This window comes from Populus euphratica, unplaced genomic scaffold (genome assembly GCF_000495115.2).
Source record: "Populus euphratica unplaced genomic scaffold, PopEup_1.0 scaffold427.1, whole genome shotgun sequence".
NCBI classification, from domain to species: Eukaryota; Viridiplantae; Streptophyta; class Magnoliopsida; order Malpighiales; family Salicaceae; genus Populus; species Populus euphratica.
Window position 1 is genome coordinate 184,484 of NW_011500079.1, and position 18,802 is coordinate 203,285.

Consider the following 18,802-nt stretch of genomic DNA (forward strand, 5'->3'; position numbering starts at 1 on the left):
AGTTTTTCTCTCCTTGCAAGCAAACAAATAGAAATTTCATTGAATAATTATATTTACTTCTTTATATATATATATATATATACAAGCAGGCCCATTTGTTAGATGAAGGCATGTTAGGAAAAACTGAAGATATCGAGGGCAAATTCTGTAAAGAGGAATGAGCGTGCTCTCTTATATAAACCACTGACCTGAACAACGAGAGGCAACAAGATGACATCGACCAACCCAGTAGTCAAGAGAGAGAAAAGGAAGTACATGCATCACTCTTGCAAATTCTCTTTCTAGTTCCTTAACTTCCTCTCTATCATCTTAGAAAGAAAAAAAAGAAACCTTGGCAGCATGAATCCATCTTCATCAAACAGAAAAAAGAAGCAACCTCAACAAGTACAGCAGGAACCAGGTACTGGATTAAGGTTTCTAGGTGTTAGGAGAAGGCCATGGGGAAGATATGCAGCAGAGATAAGAGACCCATCATCAAAGGAAAGGCATTGGCTAGGCACCTTTGACACTGCTGAGGAAGCTGCCTTGGCCTATGACAGAGCCGCTCGCTCCATGCGTGGTTCTCGTGCTCGCACAAACTTTGTTTACTCTGACATGCCTGCTGGTTCTTATGTCACATCCATTATTTCCCCTGATGAACAACAATCTCTACAGCAGCAGCAACACCAGCAACATAGTGATCATAACAACAACTTGTCTTCATTATTCATCAATGTCCCTCCCTCTCATGATCATCAGCCGGACTCGACTCCCATTTTCAACCAGGATTTTAGCTCCCAATGCCATTTGGAAGAGGGGTTTTCTTCAATGACATCTGGTGGAGGTTTTTGGAGCTGCTCCAGTAATAATACCTATAATCAACAACTAAAACATGCTATTCAAAACAATGTGCTTCCTCATGAGTTTCCTTCCAATATATCTCACAGTTCGGATTATAATATGAGTCAATGTAGTTGGACTGATTCGTCAACTTCGGGGTTGATGGGTTTTGAGGACCAGACAACAATGACTAGTGGGTTTGAGTCAGTGGGGAGTAGTAGTGGTTCGTATTTCGCGTTTGATTCTGGAGAGTATGTGCACAGTCCACTTTTTAGCAGGATGCCCCCAGTCTCAGATATGGTACCAGATGGTTTTGATTTGGGCTCCTCTGCTTATTTTTTCTAGCTAGCACTGAAACTGATTTGGCTTGCTCTTGGTTCTTGATCTTGCCACTTGGATACTGACAAGAAAGGCTCAAAGCAGTTGAATCTTTCACTCTCATCGAATTTCAGTTTCTGGGTTTTGCAGGTGCATTCTTTGTTTTCATGTTTTAACGTGACATTCAACGCTTTCTTGATCAGTCAATGCCAGAGCCTTGGCATTGAAGAAAGATGGTGACAGAGCGAAGATTGTTTCTCCATTAATCCTGAAACAGAGAGACGATCAATTATCGATGGTGTGTATATGTAACGATTAAGGAACTCATCTGGCACAGCAGATTAAAAATTTAAGGAACTGTTTGTGGTCAAGAAATCAGTGATGAAGTAGGACTTGTATCTAATGTGTTTCTAACTTTGCAATAGAATTTTGTAGTGAGTTTATCTATCCCAGGAGCCCATTTGTTTGCTTTGGCATCCCACATCACACTGTATCTAATGTGTATATGTAAGCTTTCTTTATTTTTTCAATATTGTATGATTTACTCTCCCTCTCCCAAAATCAAGTTGAAACATTTGACTGGCGAATAACTTTTTTAACGATACAAATAAATTTTCAAGTTGTTTTATTTTGCTTCAAGAAAGTTGTCGTTACTAAACTTCATGTCTACGGCTTTCAGAAACAAATTCCTAACCCAAAAAATTGTTGATTACAGCTAGTTTGGTTTATGACAATTTCTCTTTCAATAATCTACTTGTTTATCAATGTCCGCATTGCCAAATTGTACTCTTCGTTGAAATCACATACCCCATTTTTTGTGTAGGTAACTGTCAATTCTATTTTATTCCGACCGAAATTGAAAACACAACATTTAACACATTTAAAGTGCAGCTTTTTTTTAAAAAAAAAAGAAAAAGTGCAGCTTCAGCAACCAAATTCATGAGCTTAACACATTGAACCATTGGTAGCAGGATTACGCTCCACAAACATTAAACGTACGTCTGTGTGTGTGTGTGTGTAATTGTATTGGGTTGGATCATTAAACGTACGTCTGTGTGTGCATGTGTGTGTGTGTAATTGTATTGGGTTGGATTTAACCCATAAACAAAAGTCCTCTGAAAGCAACACCTAACAGAGGTTGCCTAGCCACCATATCATAATCCTCCTGCGTCTTCTAGCATCCAGAAGAGCCAGAACCATAATCACATCTTTTCTAGCTCCTAAATCAAACCTTTAACTTGCGCAGGCCATGCACTCTTCACGATTTGCAATGGAGCAAACCATTTGAGCCATTTTGATATCATCATCATCAGAACTATCTGCTTTCAGTTTCTTATCACATATCATCATCATCGTCAGAACTATCTGCTTTCAGTTTCTTATCATGAATTGCCCATAAATTAGAATTTCTTTCAATAAAATACACAAATAAATATGGTAGAAAGTAGTGATTATCACATGTCATTAAGAACACTGGTATTTAATTTATGTTTTCTTTGTATTAAAACTTTGTAACGAGTTATTTTAAATTAAAATTCTATTTAGAAATATTTTAGATTTAAAGGCATTTTAATCATATTTGAACACAAATATTTTTATATCCAATACGGGTAAATATATAAAATAAATACTACTGAATTTTTTTTTAAGAAAAACCACATTTTAGGGAGTAAATCTCATTTAATTATAGTGATTTCTAATTAATTCATATTTACAGTTTAAACGGTTCAACATAAAGTTCGATTAATTATAGGAATATTGCTGTTTATAAAATATGTAAAGTTATAACTCTAGTTTTAGAAATATATGGATTGATATGATCTCTGTTGACAATGTTAATTAGCCTTTTCTCTTTGTCATTTCGAACTCGGCTAAATAGCTTGAAAGGTTGGAAACATGTGCATACCATCTTCAAGAACCTGAACGCGTCTGTCAAATAAGTCTTTTTGCAATCAAGTTCTTGGTCCTGCGCAGCCGACTGTTCGTATTCAGGCCTCGGGCGTCCCGACCCATATATTTATTCAATTATTATATATGTTTTATAAAAATATAAAATTTTAGTAATTGGTATTAAATTCTATGTTGTTGCTTGAAAAGGGGAAAAAAATTATTTTTGTATCTTTTTAATTATCCAAAAGATCAGATTATTCATTAAAATAATAAAAAAATTGTGATAAGATGTTTGGAGAAATAATTAAGAACCCGTATAATATTATAATAACAATTTTTTTCAATGTATTTTTTATTTTTTTTAAAATTTATAATTGATATCATTACATTAAAATAACATAATCTAAATCATAAAAAAAAATTAATTTAAAAGAAAAAAATTAAAATTTTATAAAAATACTTTCCAACTGCAAAAACAAAAAAATAAAATTAATAGAAATGTAACCATATTTCTTTAGAGCTAGGCAGACCTAGCAATTAGACGCGCTCCTATCTAAGTTTTTTTTTAAAAAAACAAAAAAAAACATATTTCTATCGACGATTGGAGCCAAAAGGCAGACATGATAAAACTTTACAAGGTTCATCCTTGAGAAAAAATGGCGAACTTGATTTGTTCATAAAATTTTTGTTAGCCCAGGGAATAGCAACATATGTGATAAATAAAAAGATTTATTTAGATTGAAATCTCATATTTGAGCTTATGGAATCGTTGATATGGCAAATTCATTTTTGATTTATCTTGTATTTTGATTTTTTTTTATTGTTATAAATATGATTAAAATATAAAAAAGTATAATATTTCTTCACTGATAGACCTATCTATATATTTCTCTTTTTGGATATTTATGCAATTCAGAACAGATACTCATCGTAAGTGTATCTTTCCTTTTCTTTATTTATTTATATATTTATTTTTTCATTTTCTTTGGACAGTACATGCATGTCTAATGTATTTATTGTGTACATCATCTCAGACAAGGTACTCCTTAACTTCTCATCTACTATACGGCATGGTCGGTGGTGGGGCTCTCCTAGAGCCAATCAGCTTCCAATATTTTCCACTCCATTAATGAAGAAGCGTAAGAAATTCAGGTTAGACAGGGCAACTTTCTGCTTTCGTCGCTCAAACGCCATGCGAGCCTGGAAGCTCAGGCAAAGATTATAGAAGCGGCTAGGCTTCTTGGGCATGACCTCTGTCGTCGAAGATGGTCCCCGGAGTACCAGTTTCAATAAAACATGTGAGAAGGTAAGGCTGCTTTTATGCACTCAATCTAGTGATTCCTTGGATAGCGATCTTGCAGATTAGCCCCTAATAAAACAAGTAAAAGAACTTATAATATGTGTGGACTCGATTTGTGATTGTCTTTCGTTTTGAGCACAACACAGGACTAGGTTATTGATTGGTATTGTGAAGCCACGCCGATATTTATAAGCATGGAGGAAAACTTAATATATAATCTGAGAAATGTTTATAAAGGTGTTCAGGGGAAATACAACTTTTTTCATACAGGAACTATGGGTTGACCTTGGCCATGTCCGTCTATCCAAAACAGAGGAAAACTAGATTTCTAGCCTGCTATTAGCAGCGGGTAAAATGCTTTTTCAATGTAAAAAAATCTTAAAATCTTCAATTTATAATTTAAATAATATAATTAATACACTAATACAACAATAATAGTAAAAAAATATATATATAATGTTAAAAGAACTTCATCTAAGTCAACCCAAATTATTAAACAATTCAATGATGAAGAGGAAAAAAAACAAGAAAAAACTTAGTTAAATAAGATTAACTTGCAACCTTTGTAACTATAGACATAAAATTTATATAATCTCATAGAAAAAATAGAAAAAAAATTAAAATACCAAATCTTGATAAATCAAATGAGAATACAATAACTTCACAAAAAAAGAGGGTGAAGCTCAATTTTTAGCAAATAAAATGTTAAAGGATGAAAATTAAGGAAAAAAATATAACTTAAAAAGATAAAAGACTCAATCCGAGCCCACTCGGGTCAAAATATAAAATCTCAAACCTAGTCGTGATACCAGGGTGGATATGTTTGAAAGCAAATTGAATAATATTATAAAGCTTAATCAAACAATGTTAACTCATGTTTGAAAGAAAAAAAAAGATTTAATTTGGAAAAGCAATGTAAAAGATATAAGTTAACTCAGGTTAACTTCCAAACCCCATGACTATAAAAATCATGAAATCCTTGAACCAAGTTCAATTAAAAAGTTTAATTCTCAACCAATTCAATTTTAAATGATGAAATCATGAAAAAAAATTATTAATTTAAAAAATCTACCAAAGAAAAAAAGATAGCAGTAAAAAAAATAAAAATCAAATTTGATAGGGAAAAAAAACCTAAAAAATATTTTAAAATAAAATAAATAATAAAAAAATGAGGATCAAGTTTGAGAGATAAGAAAATGAAAATGGGTGAAATTGAAAAAAAAATATAATTTTATAGCTTATTAAAAATAAAAAAATTATAATGAGCAAATCTTAAAGATTAAAAATTAAAAGAGAGTGAGATTGAAAAATATTTATAACTTTGTTAACTTTTTTAAAATAAAATAAAAATTAATAAAAAGGACAAATATCAAATGCGAAGGGTAATAAATTATAGCGACGAATCTAGTTATTTGAAAAAGTTGGCATTGAATTGAAGGACAGGAAGAAAGAAAAAAAAAGATATGGTTAATATAGACATAAAAAAAATAAACTTTGAAAAGGATCTCTCATTACCTCATAAAATAAACTTTAAAAGGTTACCTTGAGACCTATAAGGTATGAATAATATAAATTGGATAAAATCTTATTAACTACTAATCATGACTATATAAATTTTGAATAAGAATATAAGGTAACATGAATACTAGAATTGACTATATAAATTTTGAACAAGAATATAAGGTAACATGAATACTAGAATGAAGCATAATTTATTCGGAACCATTAATTTACCAATGATAACTAATAAAAAAATGTGTGGAAGAAGATGTTATGTAATAAGGCAATAAGTGTAAAATAATATTCAATTCAAAAAATAATGAATAAATAAGATGGATGATGTATGAATTGTAAAATAATATATATACATATATAAATCATAAATCATGTAAATGATAAACACACATTAATATATTTAAGCTAATAAGCATAAAATATGTCTAAAGCATATTGAGTATATTATCCTAAAAATTTAACAAATAAAGCTTAGACTTAAATTGCGGAATATTTTGTCACGGAAGATATCTTGTTGAACTAATTATATAAATAAAGGTAAAATAAAAAAATATGTTGTCGTCTAGTTTTTTTTAATTACTAAAAATCATAATCGGTATCTTAAATATTTTGAAGTAAGAAATTAGTTATGCTAAAAAAAAAAAGAACATAACTTTAAAATATCCTATTTAAGGTAAGGTGCAACTTAATCTCTCAATTCTAACTTGTATATATAATATTTTTTGATTTGGTATTTCTAATTTTGATTTCTCTTTTTTTTTTTTGCATGGCCTTTTTTGTTAAAATTTTTATGATTTTTAATTTTATCTTTCAAATCAAGTTTATAATTTTTATTATTTTATTAATAATAATAATAATAGTTATAGTAATAATAGTAATAGTGATAGTAATGATACTATTAATAATAATTATTGTAGTTGTAATAATGATAATAGTAATAGTAATAATGAAAATAATACTAACAATATTACTAATAATATTAATAATAGTGATAATAATGTTAATGATAATGGTAATAATAATAGTTTATTATTATGGTGATAATGATAATAACGGTGATAATTGTGATAATAATATTATTAATGATAATAAATATAATAATAATAGTGACAACAACAACAACAACAACAACAACAACAACAACAATAATAATAAAAGTAGTAACAATAAAAATAATAATAGTAATAATAATAATGGTAACAATAAAAATAATAATAGTATTAATAATAATAATAAATGTGATAGCAATAATAGTTTTTTATGATGATAATAATAATTGCAATGATAGTAATTATTGTGATAATAATAGTAATAATAATATTAATAGGAATGATAATAAAAATAGTAACAAATAATAATGTTAGTAGCTATGATGATGATGATTTATTATGATGGTAACAATGGTGGTTATGATATTAATTGATAATAGTGATGATGACAATAATAGATAATAATAATTCTAATAGGGCTAATAATAATAATAATAATAACATAATTTATAGTATTAGTAATACTAATAGTAGTAATAATCAAATGATAATAATAATGTTGGTGGTAATGGTGATGGTGAAGATATTAATAATGCTAATAATAGTATTAATAATTTTATAGTTATTATTATTATTATTATTAAAAATAGTAATAATAATAATAATTGTAACAATAATAATAACAATAGAGATAATAATAAAAATGATGGTAATGTTAGTAATAGTAAATAGTAGTAGTAGCAGCAGTGATAATAATTATAATAATATTAATAAAAATAATAATAGTAATAATGATAATAATAGTGATAAGTCATTATTCAATGTAAAGTTTATTAAAGATCGAGTTTTATCTTTTGTTTTTCATGTATAATATTTCTAGTCTAATACCTCTAGTTATGAGTTTTAAAAGTTGATGCGGTCCAATATTTCTTTTTATTTTTTGTCTTATTGTTTTTTATTTTATCAACATTAGTTTTTAAAAATAAAAGCTAGTGATTTGGTTTTTTAAAAAAACTTATTAAATAAACCAATTCACATTAAGATAATTTTTATATAGTTTTCATGCTAAAAAAAGATCTAAATTAAAGAATTTTAAAATTTATCTTCTTACTCGAGTTTAATAACATTAAAATAAAATCTCTCCACCTTTTATTTTTCTTTTACATGTTAAAAAAATTGGTTTGCCCGTGGCATACCAGGGCTAATGGACTACTATCAATGATTTTGAGATAAAATGTTTAGGTGTTAGTTTTAATTTGTTCTTTTGTTAAAATTTAATTTATTTTTTAATGATTTTTTTTAATGTTTTTAAATAATTTTAATGTATTAATATAAAAAATAAATTAATTAAAAATATTTTTAATATCTTTTTAAATAAAAAATATTTTAAAAAATAATCTACTGAAAATCACCGCATCGACGTGTTCTATTTCAAAAAGAGAAAAAATATACAATCCGTAGTCCTTTTTCAGGCCTCTCCCAACGGTCCTCTGCACTGCGTAGGCAGTGAGAGACAGGATGATCAGGTGAAATAAATATAGAGAGAGTCATATAGTAAATGCACCCAACAACTAGAAAGTGCTTGAATTGAATTATGTTGCAGAAAACTATATTCATGGTCCCCAAATTGTTTGTGGTAGTACTGTTTGATGAGCACAGTAATTCTAGTATTATTTAGGTTCCGCCTTCAAAGTTTCATCTTTATACAATCATAAATGCCCATTTTAAAACATCTTTCCAAACTCCTGTTTCCCATTTCGAGTTACACTATTTGTTACATGTTAATATCCATTTTGTGGTGCGTTTATGAGGAATAGTGAAATGGATGGTTTGAGTGTAGATGGGGATGGAGAAAGAGCCCAAAATAGAGAAAATGGAGGCTCTTGGCCACCTCCGCGCAGTCATGTACAACACAGGCGCTCTAAAAGGCACGGTTTACATATATATATATATATATATATATATATATAGTTTACTATTTTTGCTTCTTCTTTTTATTTGTCATTTGTTATGAGTCATTGTTGTCCATGACATGCTGACTCAAAGCTGGCTAGTGTATTGAAAGATCTTGTCTTAGATTCTTGGTATTCTTTTTTTTTCTTCCAGAAAATTGAATTTGGGGAAGGAGATGATCTTTTGAATTCTGTGTGGGTTCGGATATGAATAAGAAGATTTTAAGTTCAACTTCATCGATGGAATGGAAATTTTGGGATCTAAGAGTTGATTAATGATGGAAAAGGAAACATATATTCTCTTGTTGTAGGGACCAGGAATAATTGAGTTCGCTTGAGCTAATTACTATGAAGGTTTTTATTAGTGGTAAGGGCTAATTGTATGTTCCACACAATAAACTCTAAGAAGGTAAGTGATAGAATCAACGAGTTTCTTCAGGCACTGGAAAGGGAATGATAGATGGCAACAACAAGATACGCTCTTTCACTTTGTCTTGACTTGATAGTTTTTCCGGTTTCTAGTTTTCCTTTGAACTCTCAGCGGTTTTAAAATGAAAAACATAGGACTATCGGAATGATCCTATGAATGATAGGTAGCTTTACCACAAAAATTATTTCTGCAATCAATGCAGTTATGATTTTATATGTTCAATATATTAAATAATGCAATGATCTTATTCATCTTTTTGACCTTCTGGCATTTCATTTCAGTGCATCTGAAAGGAACTCAGTCATTTCAGGGGGTCGAGTTTTGCATTCCTTAAAGAAAGACCAGAATGAAATTCATGTGAGACTGAAAGTTTTCCCACTTTTAATTTGTTTTGTTTTAGTCCCATTTTATCGTTTTTACTTGCAAGTTACGGAGAAATTAAACTTGTTAGATGATCAAAGCTTAGAACCATGCATTTTAAGGAAAATACAACGAGATAGCTTACCACCAGTTTTTCCCCTGAATATAACAGATGTTGCCACCGTCAACAAGGGCTCATAGAACACAAAGTCCTCTCCATGATCACCCTATTTGTAACGACAAAAATGCTTCATCTAACCACCGAGCCTCCTTGGAAAAAGATGTAAGCACTGAATTAGATGTCTGCTTCCTTTATGTATGTAAGTTTGAATCTGGTTTTATCCACAAAACTGGCTTGCAGATTGAGCAGTTGCAATTACGATTGCAGCAGGAGAAATCTATTCGCATGGTGCTCGAGAAATCAATGGGCCGAGTTTCTAGTACTTTATCTCCTGGTCATAGGCATTTTTCTACTCAGGTAACTTCATCTTTGAGAGGATGAATTCCCAACTCAATTGAATTTGGAGCAACTAATATCAAAAAGACAAACGTGATTTCATATTTTAATTAACATATGGATGCAAAAACAATACGAAGTTATACCAAGGTGTGAAGAAGATTTCTATCCAACCATAGCAAAACCTGTCGTGCATTTCAATTTCAGTGTTCAGGATATGTTATAGTTTAATTGTTTTGAGATGCTCCATTTTGAAAATGCTGAGGCTTTGTACTCGATAGCATATGCATTGTTCTCCCATACATTGACTATCAACCGCATGCATTCTCGAAGTTGGTTAGATCAACATGTATTTGCTTCATGTTCGTCCAATTAAATTCACGAGTTGTGATACGGTGAGCTTGGAAATGACCTGCAAATTATTGGTTAGTGCCAGACAAAAGAGTTGATTGCAGAGATTGAGTTACTAGAAGAAGAGGTTGCAAACCGTGAGCAGCAAATGCTCTCCATCTACAGGAATGTTTTTGAAAGTTGTGTTAGCCAGGCACCATCTAAACAAAACTCAGGTATGCCGTCTCCTGCCCATATAAAGCATGCATCCAGGAAACACCCAAGTGTTATCTCAAGTGCCTTCTGCTCCTCAAAAAAGTTCCCTTTACGACCTTTGCAAGCTCTAGTTTCACCAGCTGAGTCAGGGAAAAGAACCCCTAAAGCCAGTGATGCTCCATCATCCCATGGAAAAAGTGGCATTCATTCTGAGAAGAACTGTTACAACCTGGTTAAGGTAAGATATGTATGTGCAAGTACGTTAGTGTAGTTATTCAATGTTTTTTCTTCCCCTGAAATGATCTTTATAAAATAAGCGGCTCATCAATATCACGAGAAGCATAATTAGAACATTTGATTTGTACAGATTACTCTCTAACCTTTCCCTTCGTTACTTATATAAATTTTTTTTCCCCTTCTGGTTACTGGTCTTTGATCTATTCCACGTGATCTTTCATGATCAGAAAAATGAAATAAAGGGGTTCATTTGCTCTTCGTGCATATGTTGTAAAAGTTTCCTGTGCTTCAGGCAATCAGGTTACTGTGTTTTTTTCATGTCATTCCATTTGTTATCTAAACTCTAAACCTTTTCATTGTAACTATTTCCAGGTTCATGAGAGAGTACCAGCCGCAGAGAAAACTTCTGTGCTGCAAACTCTGAAAGATCATCTTTATCAGTGCCCCAGCAAGTTGTCTGAAGAGATGGTCAGGTGTATGGCTGCAGTATATTACTGGCTCCGCAGTGCAGAATCTGTAGCTCCTGGAAAAAACAGATCACCTTTATTGTCAAGGTCTTCCACAAATGTTATACTTCCCGGACGTGGTGTCGGAGAGGATCGAGATTGGTCTTGCAAATCCATGGTAGAAATATCTTGGATATCAAATGATAAAAGCCAGTTCTCTCGTGCATCTTATGCCATCAACAATTATAGGTGAGTTTTCAATTCCTAGTTATGAAAAAGGAGAACAAAGTAAACAATATATCCCTTTCCTCCTCCAGAAGTGAATGTGTCCATTAGAAGATGAATTGGAAGAACCTTGGATACTCTGTTTAAGCTTCAGTGTTTGCAACCCCAAATTAAATTTAGGTCATACTTGCTCAAGAAAATATGAAGTGTTATATGCTGTATGTATCTCTGCCGATTTAAATTGATATTTTTTGCAACATCCCATCCTCTCCCCTGTATTTTGTGTATTTTCGCATGTATACTTGGAAACTATAAAATTTTAGAGTTAGAAGACTGACACATATAGAATGTAGTGCTGAAAAATTTTGGATATGGATAATGCACGCATGCATCTACTACAATGTTACAGTACCCAGAGTGGAATCCGGTTCTTGGTGCAATATATTTAGATAGGACTACGGGCACACTTGGATTTGTTTTTTATGCTATCCTCATGCCATTTAAGTAGATTCTATCTCAAAATGATAGGGCGAAGCTATAATTTTTTTTTCATCCTTCCAATTTCAGAGTTCTATTGGAGCAACTGGAAAGGGTGACAGTGACTCGGATGGAAAACAGTGCGAAAACTGCATTTTGGATCAATGTGTATAATTCGCTTGTTATGCATGTAATAATCGGATGACTGGTTGTTTGTTCTGGATTACCTATCTAATTATTATTTTATATAAGATGTTCTTTTTTCTTTGCCAGGCACATTTAGCATATGGAATTCCCCACAGCTCTCTTAGGAGGTTAGCCTTGTTTCACAAGGTAGTGCACTTTTTTGTTTTATGTCGAAGTACAATTGGCCATTGACGGAAATCAAATTAATAGACTGATAGTCATGTGGCAATGTTATCACAGCAGCACTGGCAGCTTAAGCATGTGAAACTGCACTTTGTAAAGAAGTCCGTCACCCAGTCCTGTTTCTGATTATGCTAGTGGTTTGCTCAAAGAAATCTTTCAAGTAAATTCCAGTGGATGATCACCATTGGCGGCAAAAGCAACAAAAAAATGTCTATGAAATTCCGTTACATATAAATCTCTTTTGTGGACTGTGTTCTTGCATCCATTGTCGAGTTGTGGGTGCATAGAAATTAAATGTCAAACCATGTCCTTTTAATCTAAACCTGTTGGAGTAACTAGTAGTGGGACCAATGTACCAAAGTTCCACTTTAGGACATGGAGAGAAACTATGAAGTGTTGTGCATGGTTTCTGTGGCTTCCTCCCATTTCTTCTTCTTTTTTCCGAAATTGTTGGATACTCTTTATGGGGAATGAAAATTGACGGGCTTTTCTGTATAGTGCAGGCTGCTTACAACATTGGCGGCCATATCATTAGTGCAAATTCCATAGAGCAGTCAATATTTTGCCTCCGTACACCCCGAGTTGGAAGGGTATGCACTTTGCTTTCATTATTTAGAAGAATCCATGGATTAGGCTAACACTGTCTAGGAATTGTCAATAATTGAATATATTTGAGCCTATCAGCTCTTTCCTGGCGTTGCTTGGTCCGTCATATCTATCGTTTAAGATTTCTTACCTGGAATCTGATGGTTTTTTCTCTTGCATGAAGACATCAGAGTCATTACCAAAAGAACCTCTTAATATGTGCAGTTTTATTTTGATATTGCATTAGACTTGATTCTTTTTACAGGCATCTTGAGAATTTACACCCGAGTCTTCTCCTTCTTTAGAAGGGCTGCATGGTGATTGCAGTCTATTGTTTGAATGCCAATGGCTTTACCATGCTGTTCTGCCACAAGCCCTGTTTACACTTTTAACCTAAGAATCAGCTGCACTTTTTTGGGTTGCACACATCTTATCAAAAAGCCATGATTTCAGTTTTCAATCTCACATATCTGATCAAGAAAAAATTCTTAGGTTACTGCTTTGGATCAATTAGAGTGAAGTTTATTCTTATCTCTTGTAAGCGTTAAGAATCCATCAGTTACTTCTGAGTTAATAGGTCCTTGAGGTAGTTTTACTCGATTCATTATCCATACATCCTTATTTCTCTATCATTAACGGTAGTATTAATGTTTTAATTTTCTCAAACGTGTCTTCTTTGGTGGAATGAAATTCCCCTAAACACTTTTATCTGCTTTTGTATGGATTACAGTGGTTTGAGACCATTCTTTCCACTGCCTTGAGGAAAAAATCTGGTGAAGAAAGGCAACTTATTAGTTCCAAATTTGGTCCATCAGATGCCCAAGCACTAGTCTGCTTTTCCCTCTGCACCGGTGCCTTTTCTGATCCCGCGGTAACTCCTCACATGCATTACTTTTTTCTTTTACAAGTATTCATTTTGTTGCAATGGATAAATTACAAGTTTGAAATTGACATGCTGCTTTGAAATTGGTTGATCCAAACTGTTTCTTTCATGGTGTCCCAAATATTGTCTTTTCCTTATCAATTTGCAGCATTTATGCAGCTTTGTTCCGCATGTTTTCTTTTCTTTTTCTTTTTTTGTCTAATGTTTAAATACCGCTACTTGCACTGTTGAACGGTGCTGCCTAACATGGCTGACTGCATCGGCTAGAAAATTATACGCAGAAACCCTATATACGAAATTTGAACTGTTGAAGAAATGTTCCCAGAATAATGGAAGTAGTGAAGGTGAATATAATGATTAGAGCTATGTTGTCCACTGAAACATCTATTTACAGAAAAGCTAGGTTTTTATTTGAACTCAGTTTCTACCCTAAATAAACTTTTTTATTCAATTTCTTAGCATCTAGCCAACCAATGGGGACGTTCCTGAGGTTTGAAGTCATATGCATAATCTAGCAAAACGCATTGCCTGCCAACTGATATATCATAGCAAGTGATAGGACTTGTTGCTTGTCACATTAATTTGCAGCTAAAAGTCTACACAGCATCAAATGTTAAAGAAGAACTAGAAGTCGCTAAACGAGAGTTTCTTGAAACGAATGTGGTTGTGAGGAAGTCAAAAAAAGTGTTCTTACCCAAGGTGCTGGAAAGGTTTGCTAAGGAAGCTTCAATCAACTTGGATGATCTTCTCAAGTGGGTCGCTGAAAATGTTGACAATAAGCTCCGTGATTCAATACAGAAATGCATCGATCATAAATCAAACAAAAAGGCATCTCAAGTTGTAGAGTGGTTACCTTACAGTTCAAGGTTCCGGTACGTGTTCTCAAAGGACTTAACAGAGAATCCATGCTGGGTATGAATTCCTTTCTAGATGCCTAACTTGACGAGGAGTTTCAATGTCCTTGTGATCAGGAGCCATTGAGCCTTGCTTAGCTCGGCAAGGAGGGACGTGATCAGTAACTGTGATCCACATTTTATTGTACATCAGGTTATTTTAGATATCAGTTTGTAGTCCAAAAATCCAGTGTTTTAGATTTTCTCCGATGCAGTACAATTTCACTTGTTCCCTGTAATGAGCTCAACGCCATGTGGTTCCATGAGATGAGCCATTGCCCGGTTGAGCTGTTAACTGGTGATGCCTAGCTGTGATCCACGTTTGTTGCTTTAACAAAATGGAAACCGTGTTCAAATTACTTTGTTTTCTTAGATATTCTTTGCATCTTTACATATACATAGAAAAATATTTTCCTCATCATAAGAATATTGTTCATTTTTTTATCTATTTATAATTGTTTTCAGAGAGAAAAATTCAACCTAGTTAAATGAAATTAAATTCAATATATAATAAACACCACACCAATAGAATTTTTTTTACTATTAGAGTTCTATTAATAATAAAATTTGATTTCATTCTATAATTATATTTTATTTTTGTCGAGATATATCTAATTAAATGCATTCTTGCATCGTGTTAGTATCATTCTCGTTGAAAAACTTTAATTTTTTCTTATTATATATTGTAAATAATCAATCAGAAATATCTTTCTTCTGAATATATTTAAGCAAAATGTGCACCAAGCAATTTGAATTAATTTTTGTCTTAATGGATAACTTGAAATAGCTTTTAAGACGTAAAATTTAGCCTTCAATGTATCAAAACACATTTCAATAATATTCTTTAATTCATTCAAAGCACGAATTTCATCTATGATATGTAGATAAATATGATCAACCAGCAAGCTTTTACGTGCAACTAAAAGGTGTTTTGTCTCTGAAAGTGCATGCAGGGGTTCAATCTTCAATCTGGTACGCGCAATTAATGCACATGGATTAAGATGAATTGTTAGTCATGTGAAACCAAATATATGATCATCATAACATAATCTCTGGCATCAAATGTTTCTTAGCTTTTTATGGTTCTACAATTCTGGTTAACATTAAAGAGAACAATTAAATGGCGCGTGGTTAATTTAATTATTTATGTAAACAATGAGCCAGATATACACACACACACACTTTTTTTACTTTAATAATAACCTTGTATGTGGCTTAGTTGATAGGCATGTTTTATTCAAATATTGTGAGTTTAAACACTGGTGAGAGTAATATTAACTTTAATTTGATATATAACCTATTGTTTATCAACTTTTTCTTCAAAAAAAAAGAAGAAGGGATGGAAAAAAAACCTAGTCTAAACATTCGAGTTTCTCTCAAGGCATGCATGTGAGCTTTTTGTTATTGGTTATTTGTTTTTTCTCTCTAATATATTTTTTTTATTTTACATTCATAATTAGAATCACGAGTTTGATAAATTAAATAGGATGGATTGTTTTTTTATTTGATTTTTTAATTTTAAATTGTTAAATCAAGTTTAATAATAATACAAAAAAATAAATATGTCTATTTGAATGTATATTTTTTACATTCTAAAAATTTTTTTGGTCCAAGGTGCAGCCATATCTTGGAATAACACATTACCTATATACCATATAGATAGCACACAAATAATAATATTGCACTTTTGGTATGAAAATCACAAGCCCACTACAAAATTGAATGGTGTAAATCAATTTTAAAATCCCTAGTTTTTCCACAACACTTGCGATAAACATAGATACACATGTCAGGGGTGTAGATTAATTAAAGGTTGGAATCTACATTTCACACTGTGCATATAAAACCTGTAATAACTCAAAAAGGAGCTACATCATTTGACATTAAAGAGAGAGAGAGATTGGTGAGCATAATGCTGTTATTCACAGAAGGAAAACTTGAAAGCCACAGCACATTACCGTTGATTAAAATGCCATAAACTAGCAGATCTTAAAAGATATTTACCCATCTAATGATCCCAACAAGTCCTAAGAACATATTGAACAAAAAGATGGAGAAAATCTCATAATAACAGGCGCGAGGTTGGAAAGCTCGGGCCAGAATAAAATGAGAAGGTCAGGGAAATTCCAGCAACGTTTAGGAAAATATGGGGCAAGCAATTTAGTGATAGAACATTACAGCTATCTGTTTCACTTCCAACATGGGCTCCAAAAAAAAGTATTTCTTCATGCTACCAGGATTCTAAAAGCCATTCATCAATCACTGTGCATGCAAGGGGAGCATTTTCCCGGCAACATTCCCATTTATGTTTCTAACAATACTTAAAAAAGATGGTGGCAATATATAGACAGAGATCTGAAAATTGTTGAGCTTATGAACGTGAAGATGAGTTGAGAGATAGGGGATCACGAATCCTGAGAAACTTATCCTAGCTGGATTTATTGTGGGGTTAGTGCTGTGATAAGTTTTGTAATTGAAGTTTGAAAAAATTTATTTTATAAAAAATATTTTTATTTGATGTTGGTTTGATAATTATATGTATTTGATTAAAAATATAATTAAAATTAAAGTTGAATAAAAAATAATTTAATTTTAATAATACAGCAAAATTTACCTAATATTGTTTATGTGAACAATATAAAAATAAATTAATTCTCTCTGCAAGATACGAACCAAAAAGAAAAGATAGATGAATATTACTTTTAACTAACCCGCATTTGAAACGTTAATTATAATGGGTACTGTACATAATAAAATAACATTTATTATTTTACCAAATATTTTGTTTACGTGGTTGGCTTCAAACCCTGAAGCAGCCACGAAACAAACACGCTATAGAGGATGATGTTGGCCTGGCTTTGAGTTGGGCACTAACTCAACTCCCTGAAGATGCGAAGCTTTGATGTTTCGCTGTTACTTTCTTCAAACTTCTACTGGCTTTTCCACATGCTGCCACCGTTTCTCTAAATCCCTTGCAGTTTTGTTTCATCCTCACAATTAAAAGCAGGAGGATGAATAAAAAAAATTGAAAAATTAATTAAACTAAAAAATAAAAAAAAAATCATAAAAAAACTGATTAAAACTACTAAAATTTTTAAAAAACCAGTATGTTTGATTCGGTTTGGGTTTTACAAAAAAATTAAAAAAATAAACTGAATTGAACCAAATAAAAAAACCAAACTAAACCAAAAAACAGAGTCAAAACTAAAAAAACCCAAGCCATACTAGAAAAACCAAGCTAAACGGGTTTGAAATGGGTTTTGTTCTAAAAACTGAACCAAATCAAACCAAAACTAATCAGTTTAAATTAATTTTAGTTTTTTAATTTTTAAAAACTAAATCAAATAAAAAATAATTACCCTTAACTCCTAGAGTGGGTATAAAAGAACATTATCCCCCAACAATTCTAATATTTCTTGTCTGATGATTTTCTTATGTTTGGGAACCGAAGACATATAATGTTGTCATTGCATATAGTTAATTTAGCAGCATTCAAATAGTTAAGTTGGCCTAATAATTATGAAAAAGAAAAACGGTATAAAAATATATAAAAACTAATTTTTATGTAAAGAAAAAAATATTAATTTTTTTAAAACGTAAAAATCTAACTCTCTCTTGTCTAGAATTTCAATTTCACACGACTGCTATTAAACGCTTCAAATCCGGCAACGAAGCTAGTGTGATACTGACCAGTAAAATCTAAACAGTCACCCTGAGAAAAAAAGTATTCTAATCCAACGGCTCATAAAAATAACCCTAGAATCTCCCAACTCCTAATTAATAGCCATAGGCTCCTCTGACCCTACCCGCCCCCCCCTCTCTCTCCTTGCACGTGTTCCTCACGTATATAACCAGTATTATAAATTTCGTATTTTCCGAAATCCACACTCAATCGATTCTCATACTCCACTTGTTACCCTTCTTTCTTACAGCACTCATCGACACCATTGAACCAAAATCCCTCCAACAAATCCAACGGTGTGAAAATCCCCTTTCACAATTCTATCGCGCCCTTTAATATTACTCTTCATTCTTTCATCCGACGCATGCAAGCAATCCACGTGCCCTATACCCCCATTCTCAAATCCCATCACCGCCGCCTGTTTCTTAT

General features: G+C 31.9%; 2 protein-coding genes across 3 annotated transcripts; both read left to right on the forward strand.

Moving 5' to 3' along the window:
• The first annotated feature begins 339 nt into the window (after positions 1 to 339).
• On the forward strand, positions 340 to 1,164 carry LOC105108761 (ethylene-responsive transcription factor LEP-like). The gene has a single exon (XM_011003201.1). It carries the CDS (start codon positions 340 to 342, stop codon positions 1,162 to 1,164), a length of 825 nt encoding a protein of 274 aa, XP_011001503.1.
• Positions 1,165 to 8,430: 7,266 nt separating this feature from the next.
• On the forward strand, positions 8,431 to 15,073 carry LOC105108743 (electron transporter, putative (Protein of unknown function, DUF547)). 2 transcript variants are annotated; one of them, XM_011003177.1, is made up of 11 exons: positions 8,431 to 8,759; positions 9,495 to 9,570; positions 9,746 to 9,856; positions 9,935 to 10,051; positions 10,467 to 10,814; positions 11,186 to 11,508; positions 12,052 to 12,151; positions 12,235 to 12,294; positions 12,834 to 12,920; positions 13,646 to 13,786; positions 14,387 to 15,073. In XM_011003177.1, exons 1-11 carry the CDS (start codon positions 8,638 to 8,640, stop codon positions 14,714 to 14,716), a joined length of 1,815 nt encoding a protein of 604 aa, XP_011001479.1. In that variant the 5' UTR covers positions 8,431 to 8,637; the 3' UTR covers positions 14,717 to 15,073. The 2 variants fall into 2 exon arrangements, with proteins under 2 accessions (XP_011001479.1, XP_011001478.1); XM_011003176.1 differs by having other exon boundaries at positions 8,432 to 8,759; positions 10,461 to 10,814.
• The last annotated feature ends 3,729 nt before the right edge of the window (positions 15,074 to 18,802 follow it).